The sequence below is a fragment of the Cydia splendana genome, chromosome 16, assembly GCF_910591565.1.
Source record: "Cydia splendana chromosome 16, ilCydSple1.2, whole genome shotgun sequence".
In the NCBI taxonomy this organism is placed as follows: domain Eukaryota; kingdom Metazoa; phylum Arthropoda; class Insecta; order Lepidoptera; family Tortricidae; genus Cydia; species Cydia splendana.
The window spans coordinates 8779936-8807886 of NC_085975.1; the positions used below are offsets into that span (position 1 = coordinate 8779936).

Consider the following 27951-nt stretch of genomic DNA (forward strand, 5'->3'; position numbering starts at 1 on the left):
GTAGTCGCTCGAGGTCGTAATGATACACTATCTTAACGACAAAATAACTTCATATGTCTTGTAAACGTCACTCGTGAAGTTAGTTGTAAGCATCCCAAGGTAGTGAGCGCATATACTATCAGGCTTCCAGCCTGTGTACGAATAAACTTAATTTTTCAATAATCGCCTCTGTAAAATTAGATCAATGTGAACTTACCACACCGCCGCCGGCGGAGTGAACGAGTAGGCTCTTGCCGGGCGCAAGATTAGCCATCTCGAAGAGCAGCAGATACGCCACCACGTAGTTGGTGGTGACGGCGACGGCGTCCAGCGGCGTCATGCCGGAGGGCAGCGCGTACACATACTGCGCGGGCACTGATACCAGCTCTGCCCAGGCTTTGTACTCCGGCAGGGCCACCACTTGGTCGCCGACCTGGACAAACCACAAAATATCGTTAAGACAACTATTTTGTTCTAGAGCTTACTATGGAAAAAGTTTGCAATCTTAACGGATTAACATAACCGAAGACACATTTTAACCACTAATTGCCTGTATTTTTAAGTTACGCGCTAAGAAACATTGCCCGATTTAAGTAGGTACCTAAGATATCTAAGATATCTTACTGAGTAAGATAACACAATTATATAATAGATGTAAAACATAATTCACTTTTAATGTTCACAACAACTTCTAGTGTTAACGTGTTACGTGAAATTTACGGTATCATAACTACCATAACGACCGACCGAGTACATAGATACAATCTTAAAACATAAGCTGCACTAACGTTTTAATTGATATCCATGTCCGTTGCTGCTAACATTGATATTATCTTCGGCCATCCTGTTATTTTACCAATTACGTATTTTAGTTTTACTGTTAATTAATTGATTCAGAATAACAAGAGAGAAACTCCATTTAAGTTAGCCATTTATCAGTTATCATGCGATGAAAAGGTTTCCTGCGTCGGATAAATTGCTGCCGAATATTCAAACAATTGTTTGATATTTGATTGCGGTATTAACCTATACAAAACATTCCCAATTAAGTATACACAGATACCAACCTAATTACGCCTTTAAATTAGAAAAACCGGCAAAATATTTGTTTAAAACGAGGTTGCTTATATTGATATAGATATCGACTTATTTACGCTTTATTATTGCGAACTCCCTTAAAAATGTGGCTTGACTTAAGCTTTGCATAAATTCGCATGAAATCGTGTAGGTACTGTTTTTGAATTGCATTTTGTAACTCATTTTATAAGTTTTATAACCCTCTATTACGCAAAACAAATAACCAAAATACGGACTTAATTCTTCATTCGCTGCCACCAATTTATGAAGTAATTAAGAGCGAAACTTGTTATCGTGAGTGCAGTGAGAAAACACATTCCTACGCAAATAAACAGATTAAACAGTATGACTATATACAAATAAATACCTAGCACAACTAGTTAGGTGGTGTTAAGTGGTATTAGTATGCTTATTGATTTTGATTTATCACCGACTTGGAGTAAATATGCAAGTGTGGTCCCCCACGCGTGGCGATGCTGGACGAGAGACAAGGATACAACAAAGATTGGCAATAATTCGTAAGGCAAGCCGGAGCTAATATGCTTTATTTTTTCTTTGCAAAGTATACAGTTCTACGGCCGGATTTCATTAAAATAGGCAAGCCGGTAGGAATAAGTTATATTGTTGAGTTCTGCTGCATATTAATATGCTTTCATTGTAGCAGTCGTAGCAGATGATAACGCATTAGCTTGCTCTGTCTGACACCTTTAAGCATGTCTCATCTCTTTCAACTTCCTAAGATAGCTTGAATATTAAGATTGCGGAGGTAAAAGTGCTATATAAATTATATGGGTCTGATACTTCGCTAAGTGGCGAGTGATAGCGCGATCTATTAAGAGGACGCGATTCAGTGCGAACAGTTTTACTTCACTTGTTTTCTAATTACTTGTCTTTGAATACATTGTTCATGCATTGTACATATTTATAATAGAAACGTGTTATTTGCTTGCATCCATTTGCTTACCTTGGTGAGTGTTCGTTAGGTAATTGACATTAAATTTACTGAGTTATTTGCTGAGCCTTAAGTAGGTTAATAACTTGGTTTAATCTGCTTGCTTAAGTCATTTTTATTAGCCGACTCCGGCGACACAAAAGGGCGTGGTGTATGATAATTGACGTTAAGTAAATATTATTAAGGTATGCGTACATCCAATATGTGCCCATCATAAATATACCCATAAGACGCAATAAAAAAATGTCTTGCGGAAATCATAAATAGCTTGATACACATGGCCTCTGAAGACAAAGAAACTCAATTTTCCTAGGCTTTTTATAAAACTAATGCACACCAGGCTACAAATACGTCGGGATCGGTTTTGACCGAAATACGAGTCATAACATAATCAGAAATTAAATTTTAATTTACATATTAGGCTTACAATTTTCGGAAACAGACATTTTTTTCTGCGTGCTAAAGAAATGTAAAGCACCGACAGTTGGGCACCATTTCACTAAACAATATAAAAGATGTATTCGGACTACCCGAAGCAAAATCATACCTTGAAGTTGGTGACGCCTTCGCCGACCTGTTCTATCTCTCCCGCGCACTCGAAGCCGAGGATGAAGGGGGTCTTGGGCGGCGAGTCGATGGCGCCCTGTCGCACGATCAGATCCTGGAAGTTGAGGCCACTGGAACAATGGAGACGACGCGTCAGTAAACAACACACGGGAAACATTACTGCAGTTAACAATAAGGGACAAAGGATCTTAGGAGGAATACTTAAGGCCACTTTTCGCTGCAACCCGCCGCGTATGGTATAGGTGAGCTTGTCTGGTCATACGCCTAAACAAAAACAATGCCTTCCATATCATGTATGCGGATAGCCCATTATGTTTCAAACGATTACATTTTTGTTGTAGAGATTGAGGGCGGCGATACTGCTAAGTTTAAAAAGGGTTACTCATACACGGAAACAGAAACAATTAAACCCTCGCCATGTTAATATGTAACTTTTTCACGCCATTCCCTTTTTAGATTAGACCCTAGATTAAACCCCACCTTTTTTAAATGTTTTCAACCCTAGAGATTTGTCATTTGATTTCGCATCGGAATTCTTTTGAATGCCCGACCGGCTTTTGTTTACTTGCATTGAACATTAAGGTTGCACATATGTACTTACCTACATATGTAGTAGGTAATAATATAAACAATATATGACTGTTTTAGCAAAGGTATATACTTTCAGATGAGCCTACGTTGCATATTGATAAGTTAGATCTTATACTAACACTGCGTTAAAGCACCCACATAAACCGTTCAACATCTCAAGTTATCTGGAACGAGACAAGCTACTGCCCTACACAATGAGAGTTGCTCATCGTGTAATGCAGCACAGTACACTGTTTGTTTAATCGTACATGAGGCGCTCGGTTTAACTTTATCGTGCAACGATTTAATAAAACTGGTAATTAACGGAGTGGGGCATGGAATGCGGCAGCCATTTGTTATTATGCCAGAGGCGCAAGCGGCATAAATATACCCACATTTAAATATTTAACGCTGACGTATCAATCAACATCAATATTGAGGCCCTCTACTGCGTCTTACTATTGTTATGTAGTGTAATAAGTCTACATATACATCATCTACATGTACACCAGTAGGTCAGTGGGTTGTCACTCATTTTTGACGAGTAAACTTGTTAGATTTCGTCGGAGAAGAGACTTAAATAAGAGATGAATAAATAACCATAATTGAGGGAAAAATAGAAGCAACGAGATGCACAGGAAGTCTAAGATATACTTATTCGAGAATAAGTTAGTAGATCAAGCTAAAAGATAAGGTTAATGTAGATCGTATTATTAGGAACTGGAAACAATAGCTGAGAAATAACATGAATGGCGATTTGTCCATCGACAAGAGCTAGTCTGTTCAATTTATGAATGGGATGATGACTCGTCATTTATTCAAATATAGAATATAAAAAAAAACTTATGAAAGTTATAAAACATTTATAGATCTCTTTAATTCTGTAGGACGAATGGGCTGGAGTAAATAAAACCTGTTCCAGTTTTTTTTCTGACGCTCTTCAATTTGATGTGAATATTTGATCGAATGAGCTATAAAGATTATATTATAAGCTTAAATATTCAGTAAAAGCAGCGACTGCGTCATAGCTCCAGATTGCGAGTGTTTAATAGTTTATACGCACGGAGCACGGATCGGAAGCACCGTAGAGGCAATCGTATAACTGTTTTCAGGGACCTGTTTCAAGTGTATCGCATACAAATTGGGATTTGTTGCAATAGAGAAACTACAATAAGTTCTTAAATGCTTTTTTTTAATACAAATGGTTTATTCGCAGTAATATGGTTACAATTTTTAATTTTTAAAGTCTACGATCTTCAGATTTCAGAATTCACGCAATTTTCAGGTATTGAAAAATAATCTTCTATTTTATTGGATCAAATTATAAGTTACTAAGTACAAGAAGCAGTTAAATTGCTCTCAGAACCTTATTAACTATCGTTAAAAGATGATTAAATCTTGTTTGGCACCTGAAACCAAATGACCCATCATATACCTAATGTTCAGCCAGTGCGAGAATATAAATTCCTCGTCAATACAATACAACCTTCAGGTGTCGATAGATATAACAAGATGTGTTAATTAATGAATATGTAACAACAGTCATGCACGTTGTAGATTGTTAGGCGCGGTGCGTGCCGCGCGTTACAAACACAAACCGCGCAGTGGCCGCCGTAATCGATCCGACTTGCGATTGTCCCCTTGCGACATCTAGTTTGTGTCTGTATGACTTATACTTGTCTGCTGAGGTGTGACAACAATCTCACGATCGAGTCGATGGCTCGGAAATACTCGTATAAAAGAGCTCTTGGATAACGAATAGTTTGTTATGAATAAAAAGTTCACGTTGCACTGGCTACCCAAGATTAAGACTTGCACCGCACTCTAACTAATGAGAATATACGTCCACACGTCTACTATATTACGTCGTCAATAGCAATGCGTACTTGTAAGGGTATGCCGCATACTTGCATGTCTGCATTAACTGTCAATCTTACCATACTTATTAGAATATTTCCTACCTGCATATTAAAATGATAAATTAGCAACCGTTAGGTAGGAGCGGAGTATTTAGTAGGTAGTACTTTACTTTCGTACCTATCCATAACAATCTTTCATCGTAAGCATAAGCAACAACAAGAAAAGACAAAGATCGAGAAAAAAAATACACAACATTAAGAATTTTTCAACAAAGTTGCTGAGAATGCTGTTGGTGGTGACATAGTGTAAGTACTCGTAGGTACCTTCGTTGTAGGTACGTTATTCCAAAAAGAAACACAAAATTAATCGACCTCCTAGCCTAGTCGGTAGTGACCCTGCCTATATACGAAGCAGGAGGTCCCGGGTTCAAATTCTGGTAAGGGCATTTATTTGTGTGTTTATCACAGATATTTGTTACTGAGTTACGGATGTTTTCTATTTATTTAAATATTTATCTTTATCTATACATGTATTATATAATAAATTGTCGTCTAGTACCCACAACACAAGCCTTATTGAGCTTACTTTGGGCTGTGGAACTAGGTTGATTTGTGTAAGATGTCCTATAATAAAAAAAATCTAAGTAAGTAACAAAGACTTTAGACATCCACAATTAGAGGCATACTACGAGTATATTTCAATGGAGTGTCAGGAGTATATATGTAAGTGAACCCAAAATGTAACTGTTGGGATCAAGGGGGACGTAAACCACAGAACTAGACGTAAACATTTCTTATATGCGCTGTTAGCTAAATAAGTCATTCATTGCCATTGCCCGAGCTAACACTTACTGTATTGTCATAATCATAATTGCAAACTGCGATTAGTATGCTTAATATGCGTATGCGTAATAATAGTCTCACATTTACTAACACAGTCACGAGTTGTGTTTACGTATATCCGATTAATTTTACTGCCATAAAAGCCGCTATTGTTTAAACAATTAGGCCCCGCTTTTTATAAATTTAACGTCGCCTTTTACTGCGAGTGTGAGTCGTAAACCCTAAAACAGCTATTGGAGTTAAATCATTGCACACCTAACTAACTAGGAAGTGCCAGCTAAGCCAAAAATACCCCCTCGACATAATGCACACAGTAGTTCCCATTCCTACAATGTAGCGAGTGTACCTAACTCCTTGGTTTTCCCAATCCAATTTGTTTCGCGTGTTTACAATCCAATTGCGACTGGATATCGTATAACGCGGAATTCAGGTTGTTTGGAGCTCTTATTTAGGTACAATCCCCTATTTGTCATTGCTTTAATTACATAGGATTTGGGTCCAAAATCTTGGACATGTAATATAGGTACATTACACCCCTTCAAGTTTGGAATTGCAGCGGTCGGAAATGGAACCTTAGATATTTACTAACAAGGTAGGTATTTACTTTCCTTTAGGTCATATTAGATTGTCGTTTGTTTACACATTTTCTATTTTGTAATATTGTTTAATTGCATAAAGTGAATATCAATGCAGCGTTAGGGGCAATAATGCACACGCTCCCCTCGGGCTTTGAACACGCAGCCGACCGCCCCATAATAGTCAACATTAATGCATTAAAGCTTCGTAATTCCGAATAATTACGGCGACATCGGAGTCGCATGGCCGTGCCATACTAGTTCAGCTCCCTGTTCGCGCCCGCATGCTTTTTATTGGGTAAATTGGACGCGGGCACTATCGTTTTATAATCAAAAGAGCTTTGTACCATATCGACGATTCCTGGGACCCACATTACTCCGGAATGTTAAGCCGAGATAATCTGTCGAGCCTCGTATCGAATTTTACACACGCTACCTGACCGCTTACTCGTATTCAACAGACTTGAATGGCTTCCTTTAACAACAATAGTCGGTAATGCGCACCTTATACGCAGGTAGGAGGACTTTTTGTTATTAATCCGTAAAATTACTGACGCATTGTCACAAAAGTTTTAATCTGTGTTTACGATGCACGGATTCAAAATTCCTGAATTGTATCACGACATTATAAATTAAGCTTGAAGTTTTGGGCACTCGTGGTAAGGGGTTGTTGCTAGTTGCGTGTCAACAAGAGTTAAACTTGTGTCAAGGCCCCAACCCCCGGTCGTCGACTGTTCCAATTCCCCGAGCCTCTGAGCGAATTACCATGAGACTTGTGCCAACAACCGTGCCCTCCTTCGCCTATCTTAATTACCTGCTATTTCCATATCATTTTAGATAAAATTAACCCGATTAACGCCAGTTTAAGGTTTTATGCCACTGCCACCTAAATTTGGTTTGCTAATAGTACACCTTTTAAGTATTACGAAATAAAGTCAAACCGCTCGTTTCATTGTTTTGAAAAACAATGATGTGGCAAGTTCTAAGCTACGATACGAGACATTAGAAGTTCCAACAACCCAGACAACAAGACAGTTCGTCCATAGAGCTGCCTCTTCTCTTTATTGCAGTTCAGTGTTCACGTTCAGTGCATGCTGAAGTTTAGTTAAAACAACGTTAAACAATTTAATATCGGATGAGTAATCCTCGCGGGGTGAGTAATTGTAGATTGCATTGGGGTTGAAACGGCGTCGCGACGTCGCGTCGCGCCGCCGGTAGGCGAGGCAGACAGGATCGACCTGCACCGACATGGGGTGATATTTTTAACCTCGACACTACTGTACAATAGCCTACCTAGGTCCTAGGTCACCTACATAAGTTCCTCAGGGGAAATAATTGTTCTTGAAATCTATATGTATTCTATTGAAATAATACCTAGAGGGTTCGGAAGCTCGCAAAATTTAAGGGATAAAATATTTGAATAACACAATCAGATCAGTCGTATTTAATTGAAGTTAAGAGATAGGACAATTGCAAGAAGTTAGTTACTCTAACACAAGTAACTTGGTTTGAGTAGCATTCAGTCGGTAATTAAATTTGAAGTCGTTTAAGGCTCGCGTAACTTCGAAATTCAATTAAGGCGTCTTTGAATAGCGGATAATTTAAGTCAATAACAAAATGTTCAGTTAAGTGAAGAAGTATGCCACTGCCAACTTACATTATAACAGGAAACTAAATGAAAGCATTATATTTGTAAGTTAGCAGTCTTCTAGTGGTTTTCTTGTCGAAATAGTGATTATTCTTCTTTGCGAGCACAGTAAACTCATTGTTACTATTGGTATAAAACTATAAATTTCGTAGCGTTCACGGTGAAGGAATTTGCGCAAGTCGGATGTCGAGCGTCACGTTCCATTGCGCTTCGGCGAAATCCTTACAGCCAGCAGTGGCGCCTGCGCGATGTTGCATCTCCAACTTTACTACTTTCATTTTCAATACGAGCATTCCAGTTGACAGAATCGGGGAGGTTAAAGTAATCGAAAAGGTTGAGACGGAAGACTTAAATTTATAAGCCCCATCGTCGCGTCGCCGGTTTAAAAATAAAAAAAAAAGACTAATGTCAAACTAAATCTTTCACTATCATGCATCGTTATTCGAGAAGGCGTAGCATGTTTAGTGCAGAGACGTCATTGTAATGCGCCGTGGGTGCTACATAGAATGGAATGGTAAATAATGAAGGATGTTTGGCTTTAGCTTCATATACTTCAAGTTCTCGGTGGAACATGTTTATCGCAAGATATACAGTGGTGTTATTGGTAAAGCAAACCAGTAGGTCCTTGAAACTTAATTTGCATGGGATGGAAGTAAGCCGCGTAATTAGTGATAATTGGGTCCAATTAGGAGAGTTGATGAATAGGGTTTAAAACTGCCGAAAGATATCTTGCAGAAAAGCTTATAATAAGTATAGCAAATTTACGGCAGATTGTATAGATATACTTTTTTCAGCGTAGGCGCACAGAATGGTTCTACTGCCTAACGGACCAAATGTTTGAAACATGCTGTTCTTCTCTGACGCATAGTATTTCTCTTCTGTCTATATAAAGGGCTTGTCAAAATAGGGAGACATTAGGCCGCCCAGCGCACTCGAATGCACCGTACTTGTCGAAATCTTACATGGCAACGCATTGCGGCAAATCTTTGCTGTGTTTTCGTTTGCTTCCTATTTGTAAGTATATGTATCATTTGGATGCTGTTAACCTTTTCGACGCCGTGTCAAACACAAAAGCTGTCACTCGGACGCCACGTCACCTAAGTGTCAAAACTGAAATTGAACTTTATGCATATGCATGTAGGTCTAAGTTGCTCTGTGGTCTGTGACCGATTAATCCGTCTTTGGCGTTGGACCTGCGGTGCGGATATATCGGTCAAAGGTTAAGCAATAATGTGTCAACCCACATTAATTTTTCAATAAGATGTCAACTCAAAAAATCGACGCTTAGAGTTGACATTTTATTGCAAAATGGATGTGGGATGACTCATTTTTGCTAAACACCATCCATTTATCAGTTATCCACAGCGGTTAGAGCGCGAAGTAGGTACCTCATAAGCGCTGGAAGAACTGTACTAAGTCTTATAACATGACTGATATGACTATAACTAGTCACAGCGGCGATAAATAGTTCGCAGCATATTAGCATGAGTACAAATGCACTAAAAGGAAATTCCTCACTCAAGTACGTACTTTCTGATTCATTTGTATTCCGGTTCGACGTGTTGCCGAGTTAACGCACATGGTTATGCGTCTATTACGGCCACAGGAAGCTGACTTTGCTCATTCCCTCATAATACCAATATGAACAGGCTGAATCAATGTTAGCTATACACGTAACGTTATATACGATCTAACTCTGTTTTGTTATTTAGCAGATAGCCTTGCCGCAGAGTAATGCGTAATTCCAATACTAGTCATACTTGCCTTATTAATTGCTTGAATATGACTTATGGTGAATAATACAATAGGCACAGTCCGTTCATATCCTTCCTGTGTCATAGATAGTTAAATGGGTACCTAAGTTATTTTTTCATATACCTAATAACACATTTCTCTCATAAAAGTATTTTTATGTTAAAAGTATTTTTTATTTACCTACAAAGCCTAATACTTAATAGTTAATAATTAGGTATTGACGACTGATAGCGATGTTCTAGTTGTTAACAATTGGCGTGCAGTGCAATGCAATGATGTCCATCGAAGAACTGTCATTACTATGTAACTTTAATCATAAGTATGGAATGTAAAGTATGGAAAACCTCGCGTGAATAATGAAACTGTGCCACTGTGTCAAACAACTAGCGTGACTGGACTTATGGACCGCATTTTTACTAAAACAGTCTAGCCGCAATTAATTAACCTTGTCCAAAAATAAACTACAGCCATTGTGTCATCACGTATCCCTAAGCTAAATTTAGCTTTGCAATGATAAGTTAAGAACAACATTAAGGGCTTTTTCTTCCTTCTTGGAACTGATATTTGTCAGGGGTTAAATCATTTCCGCGGCTTTCCTAAACCGCAAACGCAAGAAGCGTCCTAAAGGAGGGTGTCATTCTGAATCCCTAACAACGTTTGTCCTAAAGTCACTTGCCCTAAATGGTTGTCCTAATGGTACATGCCCTAACGATCAATTGTCATAACGATTATTTTCCATAATGTAAGGTTCTGAAAAATGGTTAGGTTTTAGAACTTGCTGCCACAAAAGTGGGTTAGGTTAGGGTTAGACCTGCGACCCTCGCAAAAAAGAAAATATGCTTAATAACATTAGGATAAGTAATCAATAATAGGGAAAACAAAATTAGGGTTTTTCGTGTTAGGACAACTGATCATTATGACAAACAATATTAGGAAATGCAAAGATAGGAGAAAAGACTTTAGGGATTCAGATATAGATCCTACCTACCTATGCTTATTTCTTTAATTCAGTCACCAATTTAGGGATGAGCAAGCACCTGCTTTTTAGAAGCGACTTAATATCCGGTTAGCGGTTTGGGATAGCAGAGTGAATACAAACAATGTAACGCGTGTGACCGCGGCGTGACAACTCTATCGGCTTCCGATCTCTACACTCGTCGAACTGTGACTAGGGCCGACGGATTCCACCTATGGTGAGGTCGGAAATGAACGGCATAGCTCACATACTTATTTTTGATCCACATAACGTGACGTTTATGCATCCACGCTCTGAGTGTTCATTGGGATGCGAGCCTTCTTTCCTATCTGAATAAAAATTTGCTCGAGTCGACCACAAATGACTATAGCAAACTTGGACGTGGCGTGGAGTCCTAGTAACTTTAATCACCGAACGAACTATGTGGCAGCAGGCGTGGCTCACTCCGCGATTTCGTCGCTTTGCTACAGGTAGCTAACAGTACATCCGTTCCACAGCAATTTTGGTGGCTAGCCATAAGCCGCGCGTGGCGCTGTCGCCAACTAGCGGCCATATCTGTCCTGATCGTAACAGACGCGTTTTGTTAGAGAGTGAGTCTTCTGTACCTAGTACTATTATTTATTCTGTGGTGGCAGCTACAAAATTATTTTTGATGGTTTAAAATTTTAAGGCGAGCTTTGGCTGCAAGACACCTACATAAGTGATTTTCGATTTCGATAACATACTTTGTACAATTTTAAATGTTAAGATTTATTTGATAGCCCTGAGGCTACAGGTAGTTGTTACAGTTTGTAGGTAGTTTTCAGATCATAAATATCATAATGGACGTACATTTCGTTATATGCCATAATTCCCTTTACATACTCGCGCGTATTACTCCTGCACCGGTATGCACGTCAGGCTCCGAGTAGCCATGTTATGCGCAACACGTGCTACTTCTGTGTGGCACTTAAACACATGCTTAAAGGTAAAAAAAAAAACTTAAACGGAAGTATTCGTGATTTTCGGAATACCAAAATGTATTTTTAGGATGCCGTTCGAGGCCTTTTTAGTCGGAACAATCTACGCTTTAAAAATTGAATGAAGTGGGTTTATTGAGTGAAGTGGGAAAATTTTTAATATCCTGTGTGTCTATTCCTACGCTCTCAATAATGAATTTTAATGTCAAACTGCCAAGCTTCGCGACAGAACTATAATTAAAACGACATTGACTAAAGTAGTTAAAAAAGCGATTAATTCAAAAGACAGGTTCAAAAGTTGGAAAATGGTTGTCTGAGCGAGTAAGCCCGTCGTCGGGCGTCGGCACACGGTGAGGCTGAAAGTTTGCACAAGTTGTCTGCTAATTTCAGCAAAGGGATCAACAATCTGTCAACGCTTCAAATGTTCACTTTACATCGAGATTTGATCTCGTTTCATTACTGACACTGCGTTGAAAACTTAAGGGACCATTAAAACGCATGTCAAGATTGCATGTGAAGTCCGAAGCCAAACTCTATTTCTTGGACAATAAGACTAATTATTTTAACCCTCTTGCTCTTGGTAACTATATTAACACATCTACATACGACGACTATGGCATTAATTGTTGGTGCCTTGGCACCAAAGCAAGTAATTGACGGAGGAATGTACATTTGCAAGCTCATGGTTAATTAGTCACCCCACATAGCAACCGTCGTATACTACAAATATTCGTCGCAGTCATCCGCGTTAATTGTCCTGCCAGGAAGTGACCAGCGGGTACGGCTTGACTGACATGAGGAGGCGTATCAGGGTCTAAATCAGACATTTTGGTTATGCAAACTGGCTACGATTAATATAATATTACATTAATATTATATTACATTTCTGTGTCTAGAATCCTACGCCTAACCTACTAGCTTATAAAAGAAAGTTCTCAATTAGTCTCTACGTGTCACCCTATTTATAACGGGGAAGAAGAAATGAAATCTTACTCATATTTTTTTTATTTCGACACTTTTGCGTTTGAAATGCGATCGAACGATAGCGCCTAGAAATAAAATACAGAGTGTTTAGGCATTTCTTAAAGTGACAGGTGTCGATATTTGCTCACAAATAACATAATTTCCGGATGGTATATAAAGTGCCATAAATAGCTACATGTCTAATGTAGGTACCTAGTAGTTATGTTCGAAACAGTCTTGCTGTAGGTAACCAATATTACAAATTTAGAACATCGGATGTCTACAATTACCATCACATTCATGTTTCCCCCTATGCTTACTCTAATTCCGTAGCCACGCGTGCTCTCAAACCGTCTAATAGCAACGCTATAAACAGACAAGAATTCGATTGATGAACCACCAATTAACGCTCTTAGGAGCCCGACACAATAACACACATACATACACAATGACTGACTCGGAAGGGCTTTCATGAATCGGAAATCGGAACTTTCGGAAGTTACAACTTCGTCTGATTTTAGGTTCAAAGTTTGTTAAAAGTTGATACCTCAGGTGTACTCAGGTATAAAGTCTTGAATGAGTAAAGGGGTTATTATATTATCCTTTGGTCGGCCACTTTCTGCAATCTGATCTACTAAGAGGAACAAGGATATAACTTACACCTTTTTCTGTTCTAAAAAGGACAGACGTATAGAATTTAGGCAAAAACTAGTTATTTAATAGGTACCATTTTTAGATCTATGATTCCAATGGTTGGCAACTTCGCAAGCGGTTCATAAATAGTCCATTTATAGACTAATACTGTACTTCATTACAACTTCATTTCATTAACGGATGCCCATTGATGACAAGACGTTTGATGTGAATGGGTTGGTAAGTAGAATTGCTAGGGCATGCAGTACCGGTCCCGGTACCAAGAATTTCATTTCCCGGTTCTGGGCATGGCCGGAACCGGGATTCCCGGTTCTTCCCGGTTCTCAAGGCATCATATGATTATTTTTAAGAAATTGTTTGTGTTAGCGTACAATCTTCATGATAGACTTATTTTCATATAAATAATTGCATAACTATTAAAAAATTACTTAATTTATTTTATAAAAAAAGAAAACATTTTATTTGGCGTTCCAACCTATTTTACTAAATTAACCGGCACACTGCCTCCGCCTGCGCGCCTGGGCCGAGCCACACGGCCGTAGCGTAGTCGATGCACTCAGCACTATGACGGCACGGCATACAGAAATTAAAATTTCGACCCGAGAACGGATAGATTGCTAATAAATAACATAGTCCGTCTATGTAACCGGCATAAAAGTACTGAGCAATGTTTCAGATAAAATTGAAATAGATAAATTAGGTGAAATTTTACAATTTACCATTATCCGTAATATCGAATGGAAATATTGAAATGCCTACTTTACCAGGTTAGTTTGTCGGGTTATTTGGGTCTTGGTGGGGTGCTATTATGAAATAGCACCATTATTAAATGTTATTTAATGTCCCGAGCTAAAGTATTAAAACATTACTACTATTGAAATGGGAATAAATAGCCATAGGATGAGAACCGGGAAGTACCGGTTCTTTTGACACTATAAAATTCCCGGGAATTTGAGAACCGGGAATTCCCGGGAGCATGCCCTAAGAATTGCACGATAATATCGCAAACATTTTCCAAAGCAATGGAAACGAATGGGTGCCGATTGCCTCCTTCCATCAGCTAACGAAGTCCGACGGGCCACAACGACCGACATTTATTTAACACCCCTGCTGTTAGCTAGTGAAGAGTAATTCGCTACTATAAGTTCAAATAAATTTTATTTATAGTTTGCCTTACGCAAGAAGAACTTAGATGAGTCTTTTAGGACAAACAAAACGTAAATCCAAAACAAGCACGATAATGCGCAAAAAAATAATTAAAAATGAAACAGTAGGATCCCCCTGGATATGAAACTTATGAATAAATTACCCCCCTTCTGCGGCAGTCGAGTAAAGGCAGCTTGTCTTTACAACTTTTTGACGGTTGGCATGGGTCAGCAAAAAACATCGTTCTGCTTTTCTTTCAAAACAATTTCTTTGTTTTTATCTGAATCGATAAACAAAACAAACAGAGATAAAATATTATCTTCCCTTAGAAAACAAAAAGAAAGCTTCAGATAAGAAATTGTCATGGAATGGGCATTTAAGTTATTAGGTATTTGGGCAGTTTCTAAATATGATAAAAATTTGTTTGTAAGAGATTCCATATTACGGGTTACTAAGATAATAAGGCAGTAATTTTTTAAACATTTTCTATTTACGATAACCAATTGGGTCCAAACAAAATCGAACGAACGTCGCGGTAGACCTCGTCGGTGTGGAGAAACGAGATACTGCACGAATAAAATCATAATGTACCTAATCCAATCTAAATGATCAAGTCACAATAATGTTTATGACCGCCGCTGTAATCTTTCAAAGCGGAACGTAAGAAAGACGGTACCTATAATACGATATGCTAATGTAGCACGCCCTTACTAACATGTGTATGAATGCGGGCGCAAAAAAATGACTCTCAGAATACTGGCATCGAACCCGATGCCGTCACTGGGTAATAAACGGAATATCATTACAGCGTCCCAAATGTTGTAGCAAAAAATGCCGAGCGCTAGGGCGAGTTAAAGGCAAAGGGAGCCCTTACTATGTAACTAAATATAGATCTGCGAGTCGGCTCCGTACCGGAATTTATACTCTAAACACGTCTTGCGTTCCCGAGGCCCAATCCTACACGACTAGCGGATTAATACTGGCAGAGCCACCTACTTGCTCAATTAATTTAACTTTGCGCGTTCGCGGGACGGCGGTTGATGCCCGCAGGAATGTTTCTCACGACGCGTGGTCCTGCTTTTGCACAATGGGAATTCACTTAGCAAAACACTACCTATTCGTTTTTATAATTACACAAAATGGCACTGATGAACAGTCTTGTGGCATAGTTTCTTAATTAAGTTACTTTAAAAAAAAACATTGAAAACATACATTTTAGTTCTTTATAAATGTAATTGTCAATGTCTGCCTTTTTAGGGTTCCGTACCCAAAGGGTAAAACGGGACCCTATTACTAAGACTTCGCTGTCCGTCCGTCCGTCCGTCCGTCCGTCCGTCCGTCCGTCCGTCCGTCCGTCTGTCACCAGGCTGTATCTCACGAACCGTGATAGCTAGACAGTTGAAATTTTCACAGATGATGTATTTCTGTTGCCGCTATAACAACAAATACTAAAAACAGAATAAAATAAAGATTTAAATGGGGCTCCCATACAACAAACGTGATTTTTCGCCTATTCCACCTATCCCTACCGCGATATCCCCCCCAGTGGGGATATGTGGAATATTTTTCCATCTATTTCTACTAGTAGGGATACTTTTCCATCTATCCCTACTAATTGATACCAAATGGATTTTTTTCCGCATATCCCTACCATTTTCCCCCTGGTAGGGATAAATGGATTTTTATCCTCCCGTCCCTACTGTTTCACTGGGGACAGGTGGAATTATTTCTATGTATATCCATTGGTTTCCCCCCCGGTGGGGATAGGTGGATTTTTTTTCACTTATCCCTACAACCTCGCTATTTGGTAGGGATACATGGAAACTTTTCCAATCATCTTAACCTGATTATATTTTGGTAGGGATACATGGAAACTTTTCCAATCATCTTAACCTGATTGTATTTTGGTTGAAATACATGGAAACTTTTCCAATCATCTTTACCTGATTGTATTTTGATAGGGATACATGGAAGTTTTCTCCAATCATCTTTACCTAATTACATTGGAAAGACTGGCCAAAAAAATTGTGACGAGGCTATCTGAACATAAATATGAAAAGGTGCAGGGGCGGGTGGAATAAGTCCATATTATATATCTACTAAACGCCTGTGCAAACCGGCGGAGCGCAGCGCAGATCACTTTAAATTTATCAATGTGTATTCTTCCCTATTTCAATTTCATTCAGGTATAAATTTGAATGCTCTGAGACATGGAGCATCTCGGAGCATCACGGAGGATTGTTACTCCGCGGCATCGAGGAGCACGTTAATCCTCCTGGGTGATCTGCGCTGCAGTCCGCCGGTTTGCGCAGGCCTTAAACAGCTAGGTAGCAGGGCGAGTGGATGAAATTCCATATATATCCCTACTAGGTAGCAGGGACGGGATGACTGGAAGAATTTCCATATATCCCTACTAAACAGCAAGGTAGCAGGGACGAATGGAAGAAATTCCATATAGCCCTACCAAACAGCAAGGTAGCAGGGACGAGTGGAAGAAATTCCATATATCCCTACCAAACAGCAAGGTGGCAGGGACGAGTGGAAAAAATTCCATATATCCCTACCAAACAGCAAGGTAGCAGGGACGAGTGGAAGAGATTCCATATATCCCTACCAAACAAAAAGGCAGTAGGGATAGGTAACATAAAATCCACCTGTCCCCACCTGGGGAGGAAAAAAGAGGTTAAAGTGGAAAAAAAGTTACTTATCCCCACCAGGGGGGAAATCAACAGGTACACGTGGAAAAAAATCCACCTATTTCTACCAGGGGGAAAGTAGTTGGGAAAAGCGTAATAAATTCCATCTGGCCCTACCATTCAAAAATAGGGGGGATAGATGGACGACTTGATTCCATGTATCACTACCAGTAGAAATAGATGGAAAAATATTCCACATATCCCCACTGGGGGGGATATCGCGGTAGGGATAGGTGGAATAGGCGTGATTTTTGACCAAAGTTAAGCAACGTCGGGAGTTGTCAGTACTTGGATGGGTGACCGTTTTTTTTTTTGCTTTTTTTTTTCGTTTTTTTTGCATTATGGTACGGAACCCTTCGTGCGCGAGTCCGACTCGCACTTGCCCGGTTTTTTACCTGTACCTACAGTAAGACTAGAGACAACGAATACAACGACGCAATTTAGTAAGGAAATATAAAGATTATATTTCCAGTTTTCTCCGTTCCTTGATACTTTTAATGGTACAACGGTCAAGCTGTATATGATTAAAGATAGAAAATATAAGTAAATAGGCGGGTGCCTGCCTACTTTGTAAACATGAAAATGATACCCACAACTAAGCTAGGTAAAGGCATACGACTGACATTGATTTTAATCTATCAGTCAATTATTTTCAAAAATCATTAAATAGCCCATATTATTGAACAGATCCAACCTGTTTTACTATAACAGTACTTTCGGATTATATCCGCAATAAAAATGTATCAGTAAGTAGAAGTCTACTTTTTTTCATTAAGTACAATATTATTTAGGAGCTAAGCCAAATTTAATTTGAATAGGGTAGCAACCCACTTCTGATCTTGCAGGATAATCCAAATTTATTTTATAACGCAAACAAAATAAAATAATAATAAAACCAAATATCTTGTTATTTTTAGTATCACGAGGACCACGAGGTGTACAGTAAATATATAAACTCTTAGTATAAAATGAATAGGACTGTTATTGAGTAAGATACGACCAGCGAAATGCTATACATGGAAGTATTCTGTCCGCTCAATTATGACCCAACGCAAACTACCCCGCGATAGGCGGTACTTACAAACTGCTCGATTGGCAATCTCAGTACCACCGAGATGACAGTCAGTGACAAATGGCTAAATTGATTTATAAAAACAACGTTTTTTTGTAATTAAAAATATATTCATGTGTCGTGAAGTGGTGCAGAAGTTATTTTAGTTCATACCAAGGACAGTGGAATCACTTTTCACTTGTAGTAAACAGATAACTTCAGTAGAATTTGGAAAAAACATGACGATTTGTTTTCAATACTACCGTGCTAAGCTAAAACGTAACAACTGCATACGACTTTCATAACAACATACGACTTTTTAAATTGCGAGGATAATAGGGATGGTGTTATGCTAAATGAAGTAGACTATTTTATTAACTTGTGTTTGGTTTAGGTATTTTCTATATAATTATAAATGTAGTAATAAATTCCTTCTTACAGATTTGTATTTTCCTTTTTTATTTCATGAGATGGAGCTATAAAAAAACTACCTAGTTATTTCAAATTAATAATCAAATTTGGTATTGTCATTTTACATTACTTTCCATTCAGATTCCCACAAGATGCTATTCGCAGAGAACTATGGAAAAAAGCTGTCCAATTAGAGAGACATGAAATTGAGTGGATGCCTGGCAAGATATCTAGAATATGTTCTATTCATGAGATATAACCCGTGAGATAATCATACCCGGTTCCTATATGTAGATACATTTTTCCTATCATGCTTTCACTGAATTAATTTAACAAATACACACATTATCTCAAAATGTTGATCATTTGAATCCACCCTCTACTGTAGCATATATGTAGGTTCTCTCTCAAGCCATTTCCGTCAGTAGAAAAGAGCGGCAAACATTAACTCACATTATAGACGGGTCTAACGCGAATTATATTCAATCACCTTGATTTACCGACGTAAATCAGTTTCGTTTCGTATAATGTGAGTTAATATGTGTTCAAAACGCGAAAGTTTAAAATATTATAAGAGCGGCAAATTTAGAAAATGTAAGCGCGCGAACGGCTGTGGTCCTATACAAAATTTTAATTTTGCACCTTTTTCTACTGACAAACTTGCTTGACCGGCTATATACATATGTCGGGAATTGTGGGCGTATCATACTATCGGCAGCACATCAGAACCTTCAATCGTGGATGACGAGGGCCTTCAATGAAATACGATGTTCAACTCACAATCTTTACTGCACAAGACTCATTACAAATCACAGCACGCGATACGTTTCTTATCTTAAGCAAACTAGTGGATTAGACCCAGGAGCCGCCACAGACGTCATCTTCTCCCGTTTGTTCTCATCGTGCTCTCTGAAGGTCGATTGACAGTATAACTTCAATTGTTCTGGACTTCAATTGTTTTAACAGCGCACTCTATGACGTCTTGGCGGAACTGCGTCGAACTCCACTCAAGTGTACGTAAGACCCTAGTTTGCTCTATTTGTCAAGGTTTGCATGACAAAACGCCTCTTGAAGGCGATAGATGGCACATTTCCGCTATTCTCCGACACATATAAAATATTCTGAACTGAAAGTGGGGATTTATTGTGACTCCGCTTGTTCAAATATTTTTGACCCGATTCGTGTACCCATGTAAATTTTGCAGACTGTATAGCCAGTCCGATTTCTAAGATCAAGTTCGCCAAACATTTACTATGGCGTACTTGATCTTAGAAAAACGGACAGACTATACCTGAACGTGCCATGCAGATTGATAATAAAATATACAAAATACTTATTATAGCGGAATACATTTATACAACAATGATATATTTACTTATGTTGAGTTAGTCTGTCATGTCATAAGTGTCATAACAACATTTTAACTAGTTATCTTTTAATCTGCATTAAATTATTATACGTGAATTATTTGACTGGTTCTTCACTGTGTGGCATAAACCTATCCCTGTCCAAGTCATATTCTAATCAAATATGAACCGCGAACTCTCAGCGGCCAGTACGTACAGCAAGAAGGTTATTAGCGGATTAATGTCGCTGATTGGTAGTTATTGACATTATATGCATTTCATCTACACTTAGCTATGTACCATTAGTGTAATAAAGATGACTCTTATTTTGTTTACGAGCTTTGATTACAGGCTCTGTACACGCGTCGTCTTATTTGAATGTAGGCGTAATTGTGTATGTGTGCTAATTTGGCCCGAGAATTTGAACGGTAATGTTCCTAAAGGCGGTATCCATGGTTATATATGATCGCAGGATACGACATAGTCAGCGTTACATTCAACAAGTAGTTGGTAATGTCAGCCGTTACTCACGTCGGTCTAAGAATCGGTCTGGTAATCGAAAGCCATCGCGTGGAGAAAGATTGTACTCGATTGTATCAGATATGAATTATTAACATAAGAATAGAAAGATGCCGCTAGTCGAGAGAAGAAAAAATATCAACACAATGTGCTTCTATTCATTTATCGGAGAGCTTGGTTAATGGGCGCTATAAAAAATAAGCATTGGCGTCGAAAGACGTAGGGCCCGCGGAGATTGGTCGGCGTGAGGAAGTGAGGTTTGAGGTGAGGGCAGGGGACGCGCTGTATTGATCCGGCGCGCCCCCCGCGCCTCGCAGACTACGGGAGCTGAACCCCTCGCCCCCGAGTGCGACGAACACCCCCTATGCCGACCACCCTGCCACGACGCAACCACACCCCTTTTCCATGCAGTACCCAGTCACGGGATTTTCCAATTCATTTTGCCCGGCAACCGCGAAAAACCACCTACTATAAATACACAATGAAGACTGGAAGGCACATTACGTTTAAACGATGCATAAAAGAAGTTAAATTCCATAAAAGTGCGACGAGATCGAGATTGATTTTAGATTCACATCTAAATAAGGGCACACGCACGACACGACGAAGGTTCCGAGAAATTCCGGTCGGATATTTTGGAGATTTGTTACCTGTCATGCGTGTTTTATTTGTCAAAAAAGATAAAAGAATCCGGCTTGTTTACTGCCATATAGAGCGGAGAGTTGATTCGATTATGGGCACAATAAGCGAAGGAGCATTTTCGTAAGTTCAATGACTTGACAGACTCACAATGTAGCCGCGGGCGGCCGCAGGCCGCGACCCGGCTGCAGCATCTGCTGCGATGAAGGATTTTATAGGCAGGCATATGTTCAGTCTGACTCCCAATCGAGCTTCCGCCTGACTTGGAGTTACGGAAAATAGGACCATCACTCCGCCACTACCTTCTCAAATCTATAAGACATGATGTATTCTCCTTCTGCCTGAGATTAGATGTATTCTGGTAAAATGCCATTGGGCATTTCTATCAGAAATCGACTCTTTCTCTGTTATTCGAAAGAAACTTTATATAGAAATCAGCACATGCTTATCAAGTTTCCGGGCGAGTGAGTTAAAATTGGAGAAATTAGAGTTAACGACTGATTTTAGACTGCATTTATGGCGTTATGAATGAATGAATGAATGAATAATATTTATTTCAGGACTAGTCCCATATTATGTTAGTAACAAGTTTATATTATTTAGTTATTCATAAACGTTTGTCAAATCTAACAAACCGCAGATAATCGATTGTCCCTATCCGTCATTTATAATAATTATAATATTTCTGTTTGTAATAAAGTTTTGTAAGATGTTACTAAGTTTTATAAATAAGGGAGTAAGTAAGTATTAGTTACTTAGTTGGTTTCAAGTGAAGTTAATAACTTAATATATGTACTTGTACTTACCTATGCTTAAATCTTGTAAAAAGAAACAACGGGTTGCACTCCGGGAGTGCCGGCAGAAGTGAAAACTCAATGACATTGTAACTCAAAATATTAATAAGAGCGCCATCTAGTGCAAAATGTCTGCGGCCCTATGGATAATTGAGGTTAACGCCATCTAGCGTTATTTCGTCGCATTACTTGAAACCCCTAAGCACATCACTGTGAGTACTAGAGTTATATTAGTACCAGTTTGAGGGAAACTCACTAGATGGCATTTAAATCAAAAAAGAAAAACTCAATGACACTGTAAAAATTTAACAATACCTAGCTGCTTTTACATAAAAATAGCTGAGCTAAGTCATTCACAAAAAGAGGGCATATGACGAAGCTATAAGGGTTCCTTGTTGAGTGTGGCATCCTAAAGAGCTAACAGTAGGTTATACTCGTATATCTATAGCATGTCTCTACTTAGGTGATCTACCTCTCGCCGGTTGCCGTGACTATCGATTGTAGTTAGAGCTGACTAATCGATGACTTATCGCACACGCAATTAAATGTAAAGCGATAACAAAACTGAGCGCCATAGTTTTTTGCACAATAAATCAATAAACTTGAAAATTAAATTAGGTACAGGTCGCGTTCACTTTTATTGTTATAGTAGTACTTCTAGTACATATTTAATATTTTTAATGTCAGATTCTGATTTATTACGGCACATAAGGACTCGGTAAATAGCAATATTTATTTTAATTGGCAGTTTAATTATTTGTTTTCAAATGGTACATGATGATTCAATTACGATACTACCGTGGACTGACTCATGTGCGTAAGGAGTACCATGCCAAGTAAGTACTAAGCGAGAATAAAGACTATGACACATCGCCTATGTACCGCAAACATTTAGTTCATTCAATTGTTTTAACAGGCAGATGCATTTCCTACAAGTAGGACATTTCACAATAAAAATAAAACGTTCACACCGTTTTTAACGAGTTTGACTGTAAACATAAGCTGCCCATCAAACTGAACATGATTGATTGAAAGATGGATAGGCGCTTGCATCTTGACACAACAGGATAACGTGTTATTATAGAATGAGAATGATTACACAGCAGACCTTTTTTTTAATTCTTACAATAAATCACAATTAAGGTCCACATTACCTACTTCCTTAATGCTACATAGTGACGCTAATAAGTTTTTATAGATTTTCAAGTTTACGCAACAAGAACGCCTTAATACCTACCTACAGAGTGTAGGTAGAATTATAGAAGCAATTGTAGATGTGCAATCTCGGGAGCGAGTCCACCTACACAGTGGTTGCAGTGCTTGCAGTCAGGTAGGATGGCGAGTTATTCCAATCGAGTTAGTTCAAGAACATAAGCTTTCTAGTGACTCATAGGAAGAGAGCTATCTCGGCCAGACGCTCTCAATAAGGAAGAGGGTAATAAACAAATTCATCTCTCCCATCTTATGTGGCTTCAAAGCCCATTAAAATGCACAATACTGCACTTTATACCATAGAGCGTCGCATCACGAGGGGCAAACGCTATTTTTAGTCCTTAAATTGATACGCCAACAAAGGAAAGGATGTAAGCAATTAACGAGCACTTTCGCCACAAAAAGAAGACCAATTACGTCATGAGATAGACATCTCTAATTAAGTTTGACAAAAGATTTTAAACGTAATTGAATGTTAGTTTAAGTATACTAATTTAAATCGACGGGTACATTTTAATGTTACATCAATGATTAGTACAAACTATCCCTCAGACGACCAAAAAAGAGGCTTTACATACCGTTCCGTGTTCTAAGAAGTGTATATATGATGTAGAGCAGATGCCCGCTACACAACAAAAAAGTCTACGATCGCATTTCCCATCCCTCACTACTTATCTCCACATATAATTAAGCACTCTCGGAATCAAAAAGAAAGCCACTCACGAAAGGCGTGAGTACGTCGATTGTTCTTGGAAGACATCTCACACTGACACCGACTTGACCTGATTGAAAATAATGGTATGTTATTCATTGGTCAGAACCCTTTGAGAAGTCTTACTAAACTTACGAAGTCGTACATTAGTTGATCGGCGCGCAGACAACGCTGCACCGACGCACCATGTATCGTCGGAGAGAGTTTATTTTATAACGGTCACAAGTCATTAATTTAATGGCACCGTCAAACAAGGCACCCTTGTTCTGCAGCCTGGGCCGATTGATCGAAAAGGAAACAAATACATGAGGGGACTACTTGAAATTTTATGAGTTTGTTTTTATCACAAATTGTTAAGTTCAGCTTAGGTAGCCGTTAAAACAATCCATGGACACATGAATCATCTCACCCAGCCGCCCGCTGCGATTTCTTCCACGACTGTAATGAGAAGCTTAATTAAGTGAAACATAAACCAGATCCCTCTCAGTACAGGATTTATTTTTCTTATCCAAAACAAAGCTTGAACTGAAATCTGCAACACACATCGTGTTGACAAGCGAATGCTATTTAGATGGAAATGAATCACATCGATCTCACAATACGGTTGTAAAAAGTTATTGCAAGGAAAGTTGTATTACTTACGGCCTAGTCTCGTCTCGTCGTAAAGTCATGGCCACCATAGCGGCGCCGCGTGACTTGAGGCTAGACAGGTATTATTTAAAACATTCGGCGGCGTTACATTACATTATAATGACTATTTAATTGTGGGTCAACAAACTCCGAGATAATAATCTAGTTAAGCTGTTTGGTGAGTATTTGTAGAGCACTTCGTTAACCTTGACTTGAGCGCGTTCAAGTTTTTTATTCTATTTATTAGAGCCATCGTTCATCAACTTTCAAAATAACGACAATACGTAATGGTGGATGTGATTGTCCATAATAAGTATTTTAACACTTTACTGAAATTCCTACATAGTCACATTGTTTTATTCATAATGTAGTATAATAAGTGCATAAATAAAAGTCAATAAATGTTAGGCATATTTTCTTGTCGGCCTGAGTACGCCGGTACGCTCGCACCGTGTGGGCGGAATTCACACGTTTTTGCGGTGCAGTCTAGACTCAGAACTGGTATCTCGTAGGGTACCCGGTCGATGCGACCGGTACCCTACGAATAGCGAGGCAACCGTGGCCAGGCCGTTCATAATTCGCGGCAGCTGGCGGTTGTCGTGGTCATTTCCATAGTAAGCGAGCGATAAGCGGCTAAAATTAGCGCGGCCGGAGGATGCACCTCCTTGCTTATACACATCGACTAAAGGAGAGAAAGCCAATAATAAATGTATGGAGTCTATACTTCGTTTCTTTCCATTGGATTATAGCATGCATGACCCACTGTCGCTTTATCTGATTATGGCCTTTTATATTGCAAATACGATTTCATGATTTTTAAGTTGCTAGTATAAAATGTACTTATTTATTTTATCGAGTTTTGTTACGGACTACAAAACTGCAAATGTAAAATATATTAAAAACCGTATCTTACTAAAAAAAAATTATACAGAATCCTCGGGTAATATTTACATTTTTACTGTTTGCTAGTATCAAGTTAAAGAACATTTGTTATCTATGTGCTCAGTTTGAAAGTATATTGTACCTACTTAATTATCGCCAGTCTAACTAAGGAGATGGATTTTTAAAGTTTTTAATTATCCTATTTGACCTTTGATAAAATGTTATCCTAAGAATCATAGGAGTCTGGGAGCCAAGTAGCTACGTGAAGTATGGTTACGGTGTTTTAAGTCATGGTGTCATGTTTAGTTGACCTAGCAAGTTTAAGTACCTATATCCGGTTGTGGTTTAACCAAGCAAGACTAAGAGAGTAAAAGTAGCTGTTGGTTTCTTCTTAAGTCTGGCACTCGGATAAGTATAACACAAAAGCGAAACACATCATTCATCGTTAAGTACGAAAATTGCTGAAACAAACACCAGTTAACTTTAACAAGAAAAGTGGCCGATAACTCATGACCGTGTCGTCTCGCAAGTAGCTTCGAGCTTGAGGCGAGTCGTCTGTATTATCTCAAGCACTGGAGCGATAAAAACGAACAAAGAACAATGTCAGTGGGCGCTCAACTCACTTTCGCATGAACTCGCTACGGTGCGGCTTCATATGACAAAATATCATTAAAATTGTAGCCTTCCACGGCCGAGACAACACGGTCCGCTGCACCGATGCATGCGTGAACGCTCGTCGGATTGAACACGATTTACTTACCATAACTATTCACTGAATAAACAATGAGCTATCTAGCGAAATCGATAGAGATCACGACACCTAGATGAGCAAATGAACAAGAATCGCGATTTTAAATTTATCGGCTCATCATTATTCCATGTCTTATCAGAAATTGTAATGGATTTTGACAAGCTTCGGAAAGTGGTCTGTCTAGTGCCTAATAATAGTGCTTGCGAATAATTATGTTGGGTTTAATGTGTAGTTCCGTCGCGTCGTGAGTCGTTGGAGTGTGAATCCGCTGAAGGGCGCGTCACACAGGTCGACCGCGAATTCGAGAGTGCGTGCAGAATTTTCAATTGGTTGCATCTCGGTGGCGGCAGATGTGAATCAGCAATGTTAATGAGGCAGACGAGACACAACGCATGCGGGGCCCGGCGCGCACCACGCTCAGATTCGCAGCATATTGCTACCTGAGCCAAACCTCCACCCCAGTGCCAGACCACTGAAAACCAGAGCTACTTGCCCCGATGTTATGGGGAGGTTGTTTATTTATCTGTATCTGGTTAAGCGGCAGTTACATGACCGAATGGTTTCCTTGTTTTTTTTTCTCAAAAATTACCAAGATTTTATCTTTATATCTTAATAATAGGATTAATTTCCGGGTAGGATTTAACAACAAAAATTCCCTAGCTAACACAATAAGTCATAAGGGCGAAGTCGTCCGTTAACAACAACAAAAAAACGGAATACCCTCTTCTCTTCGTCATTTCTAAAACGTTTCGTGTCTACAAATTCAAAACAGATTTAACGTCTTATAAAAACACGTTGCGTTTAAAACGCACAGGAAACCTGTTCGGATTCAACCTTTCGGATATTTCAGCAAAAAGTTTTGAGTGAGTATATGAAATCGGTAATAAATTTTGAAAAGGGACTCACCAGGCTTTGACGCGAATGAGGACCTCGCCCTCGCCGACGGTGGGCTCGGGCTTCTTCAGGATCTTGACGGTCTTCAGGCCTCCGAAGCCCGTGAGGACGACGGCGCGCATCTCCTTGGGCGGCGGGGTCTCCTCCTCCTTTTTCTCGGCTTCCTTCTTCTCCGGGGTCTCCTCCGGAGGAGTTTCAGTCGTTCCATTCTCGGTCGGGGTCTTTTCGGGCGCCGCGGCCGCCGGGGTGTCCGTGCTTTCCGTCATTGTGAACTTGTGGGGTGCGTTGAGCGATACGGGGAACGGACGCGGTGCGAATGAGCCCGGGTATCGAAAGCCGGCCGGCGAGACGACGCGTCGCGAACGAATGAGGGGAGGGAGTCGAGCCGACGCGCGCACCTCGGGCGCCGCGGGGCGAGGGTGCCGCGGGCGGCGCGGGGGAGGGCGCGGCGAACAGGTGGCCGGTGGAAGCAGAGAGCCGCCCGGCCGGTTTGTGGCGCTGGCGAGCACCCCCGCCGAACATGTGGGTAGCCCGACATAGCCCATCATGTTGCAAATATCTCGTCCCTGATAAAACACAAACAGTAGGTTACGGAATAACGTCCATGTAAGAATGTCAACAAATACACAAAGATCTTCTTGTAATTTAATGCAAAAAATTGGTAATAAGTATGTATTAAGTACTTAATTAAAACTTCGTTGGAGTCTAAATTTGTTACTAAAGCTTTGAAAGATTATTTTGCTTCGTAATATGATTTTGGGTAGGTAATGTATAGGGCTTGTGCACAAATCACGCGAGGTTCCACAGGGGGAGGAGGTGTCACGAAAAAATCACGATAGATCACGTTGGGGGAGGGGGAACCTCACGTGTAATTTTCTACAGTGAACGAAA

The 27951-nt window shown here is 39.4% G+C and overlaps 1 protein-coding gene across 2 annotated transcripts in view; it reads right to left on the bottom strand.

Annotated features, from left to right (window-relative positions):
• LOC134798185 (synaptic vesicle membrane protein VAT-1 homolog-like) overlaps nucleotides 1–27623 on the bottom strand; it is a 38425-nt gene extending 10802 nt beyond the window's left edge. For both annotated transcript variants that reach the window (XM_063770533.1, XM_063770532.1), the window contains exons 1-3: nucleotides 27073–27623; nucleotides 2556–2685; nucleotides 197–412 (exon numbers count right to left, since the gene is read on the bottom strand). In XM_063770533.1, coding sequence (XP_063626603.1) covers nucleotides 197–412; nucleotides 2556–2685; nucleotides 27073–27608 — 882 coding nt within the window. In that variant the 5' untranslated portion in view covers nucleotides 27609–27623. The remainder of the gene's footprint in view (nucleotides 1–196; nucleotides 413–2555; nucleotides 2686–27072) is intronic.
• Nucleotides 27624–27951: the final 328 nt, after the last annotated feature.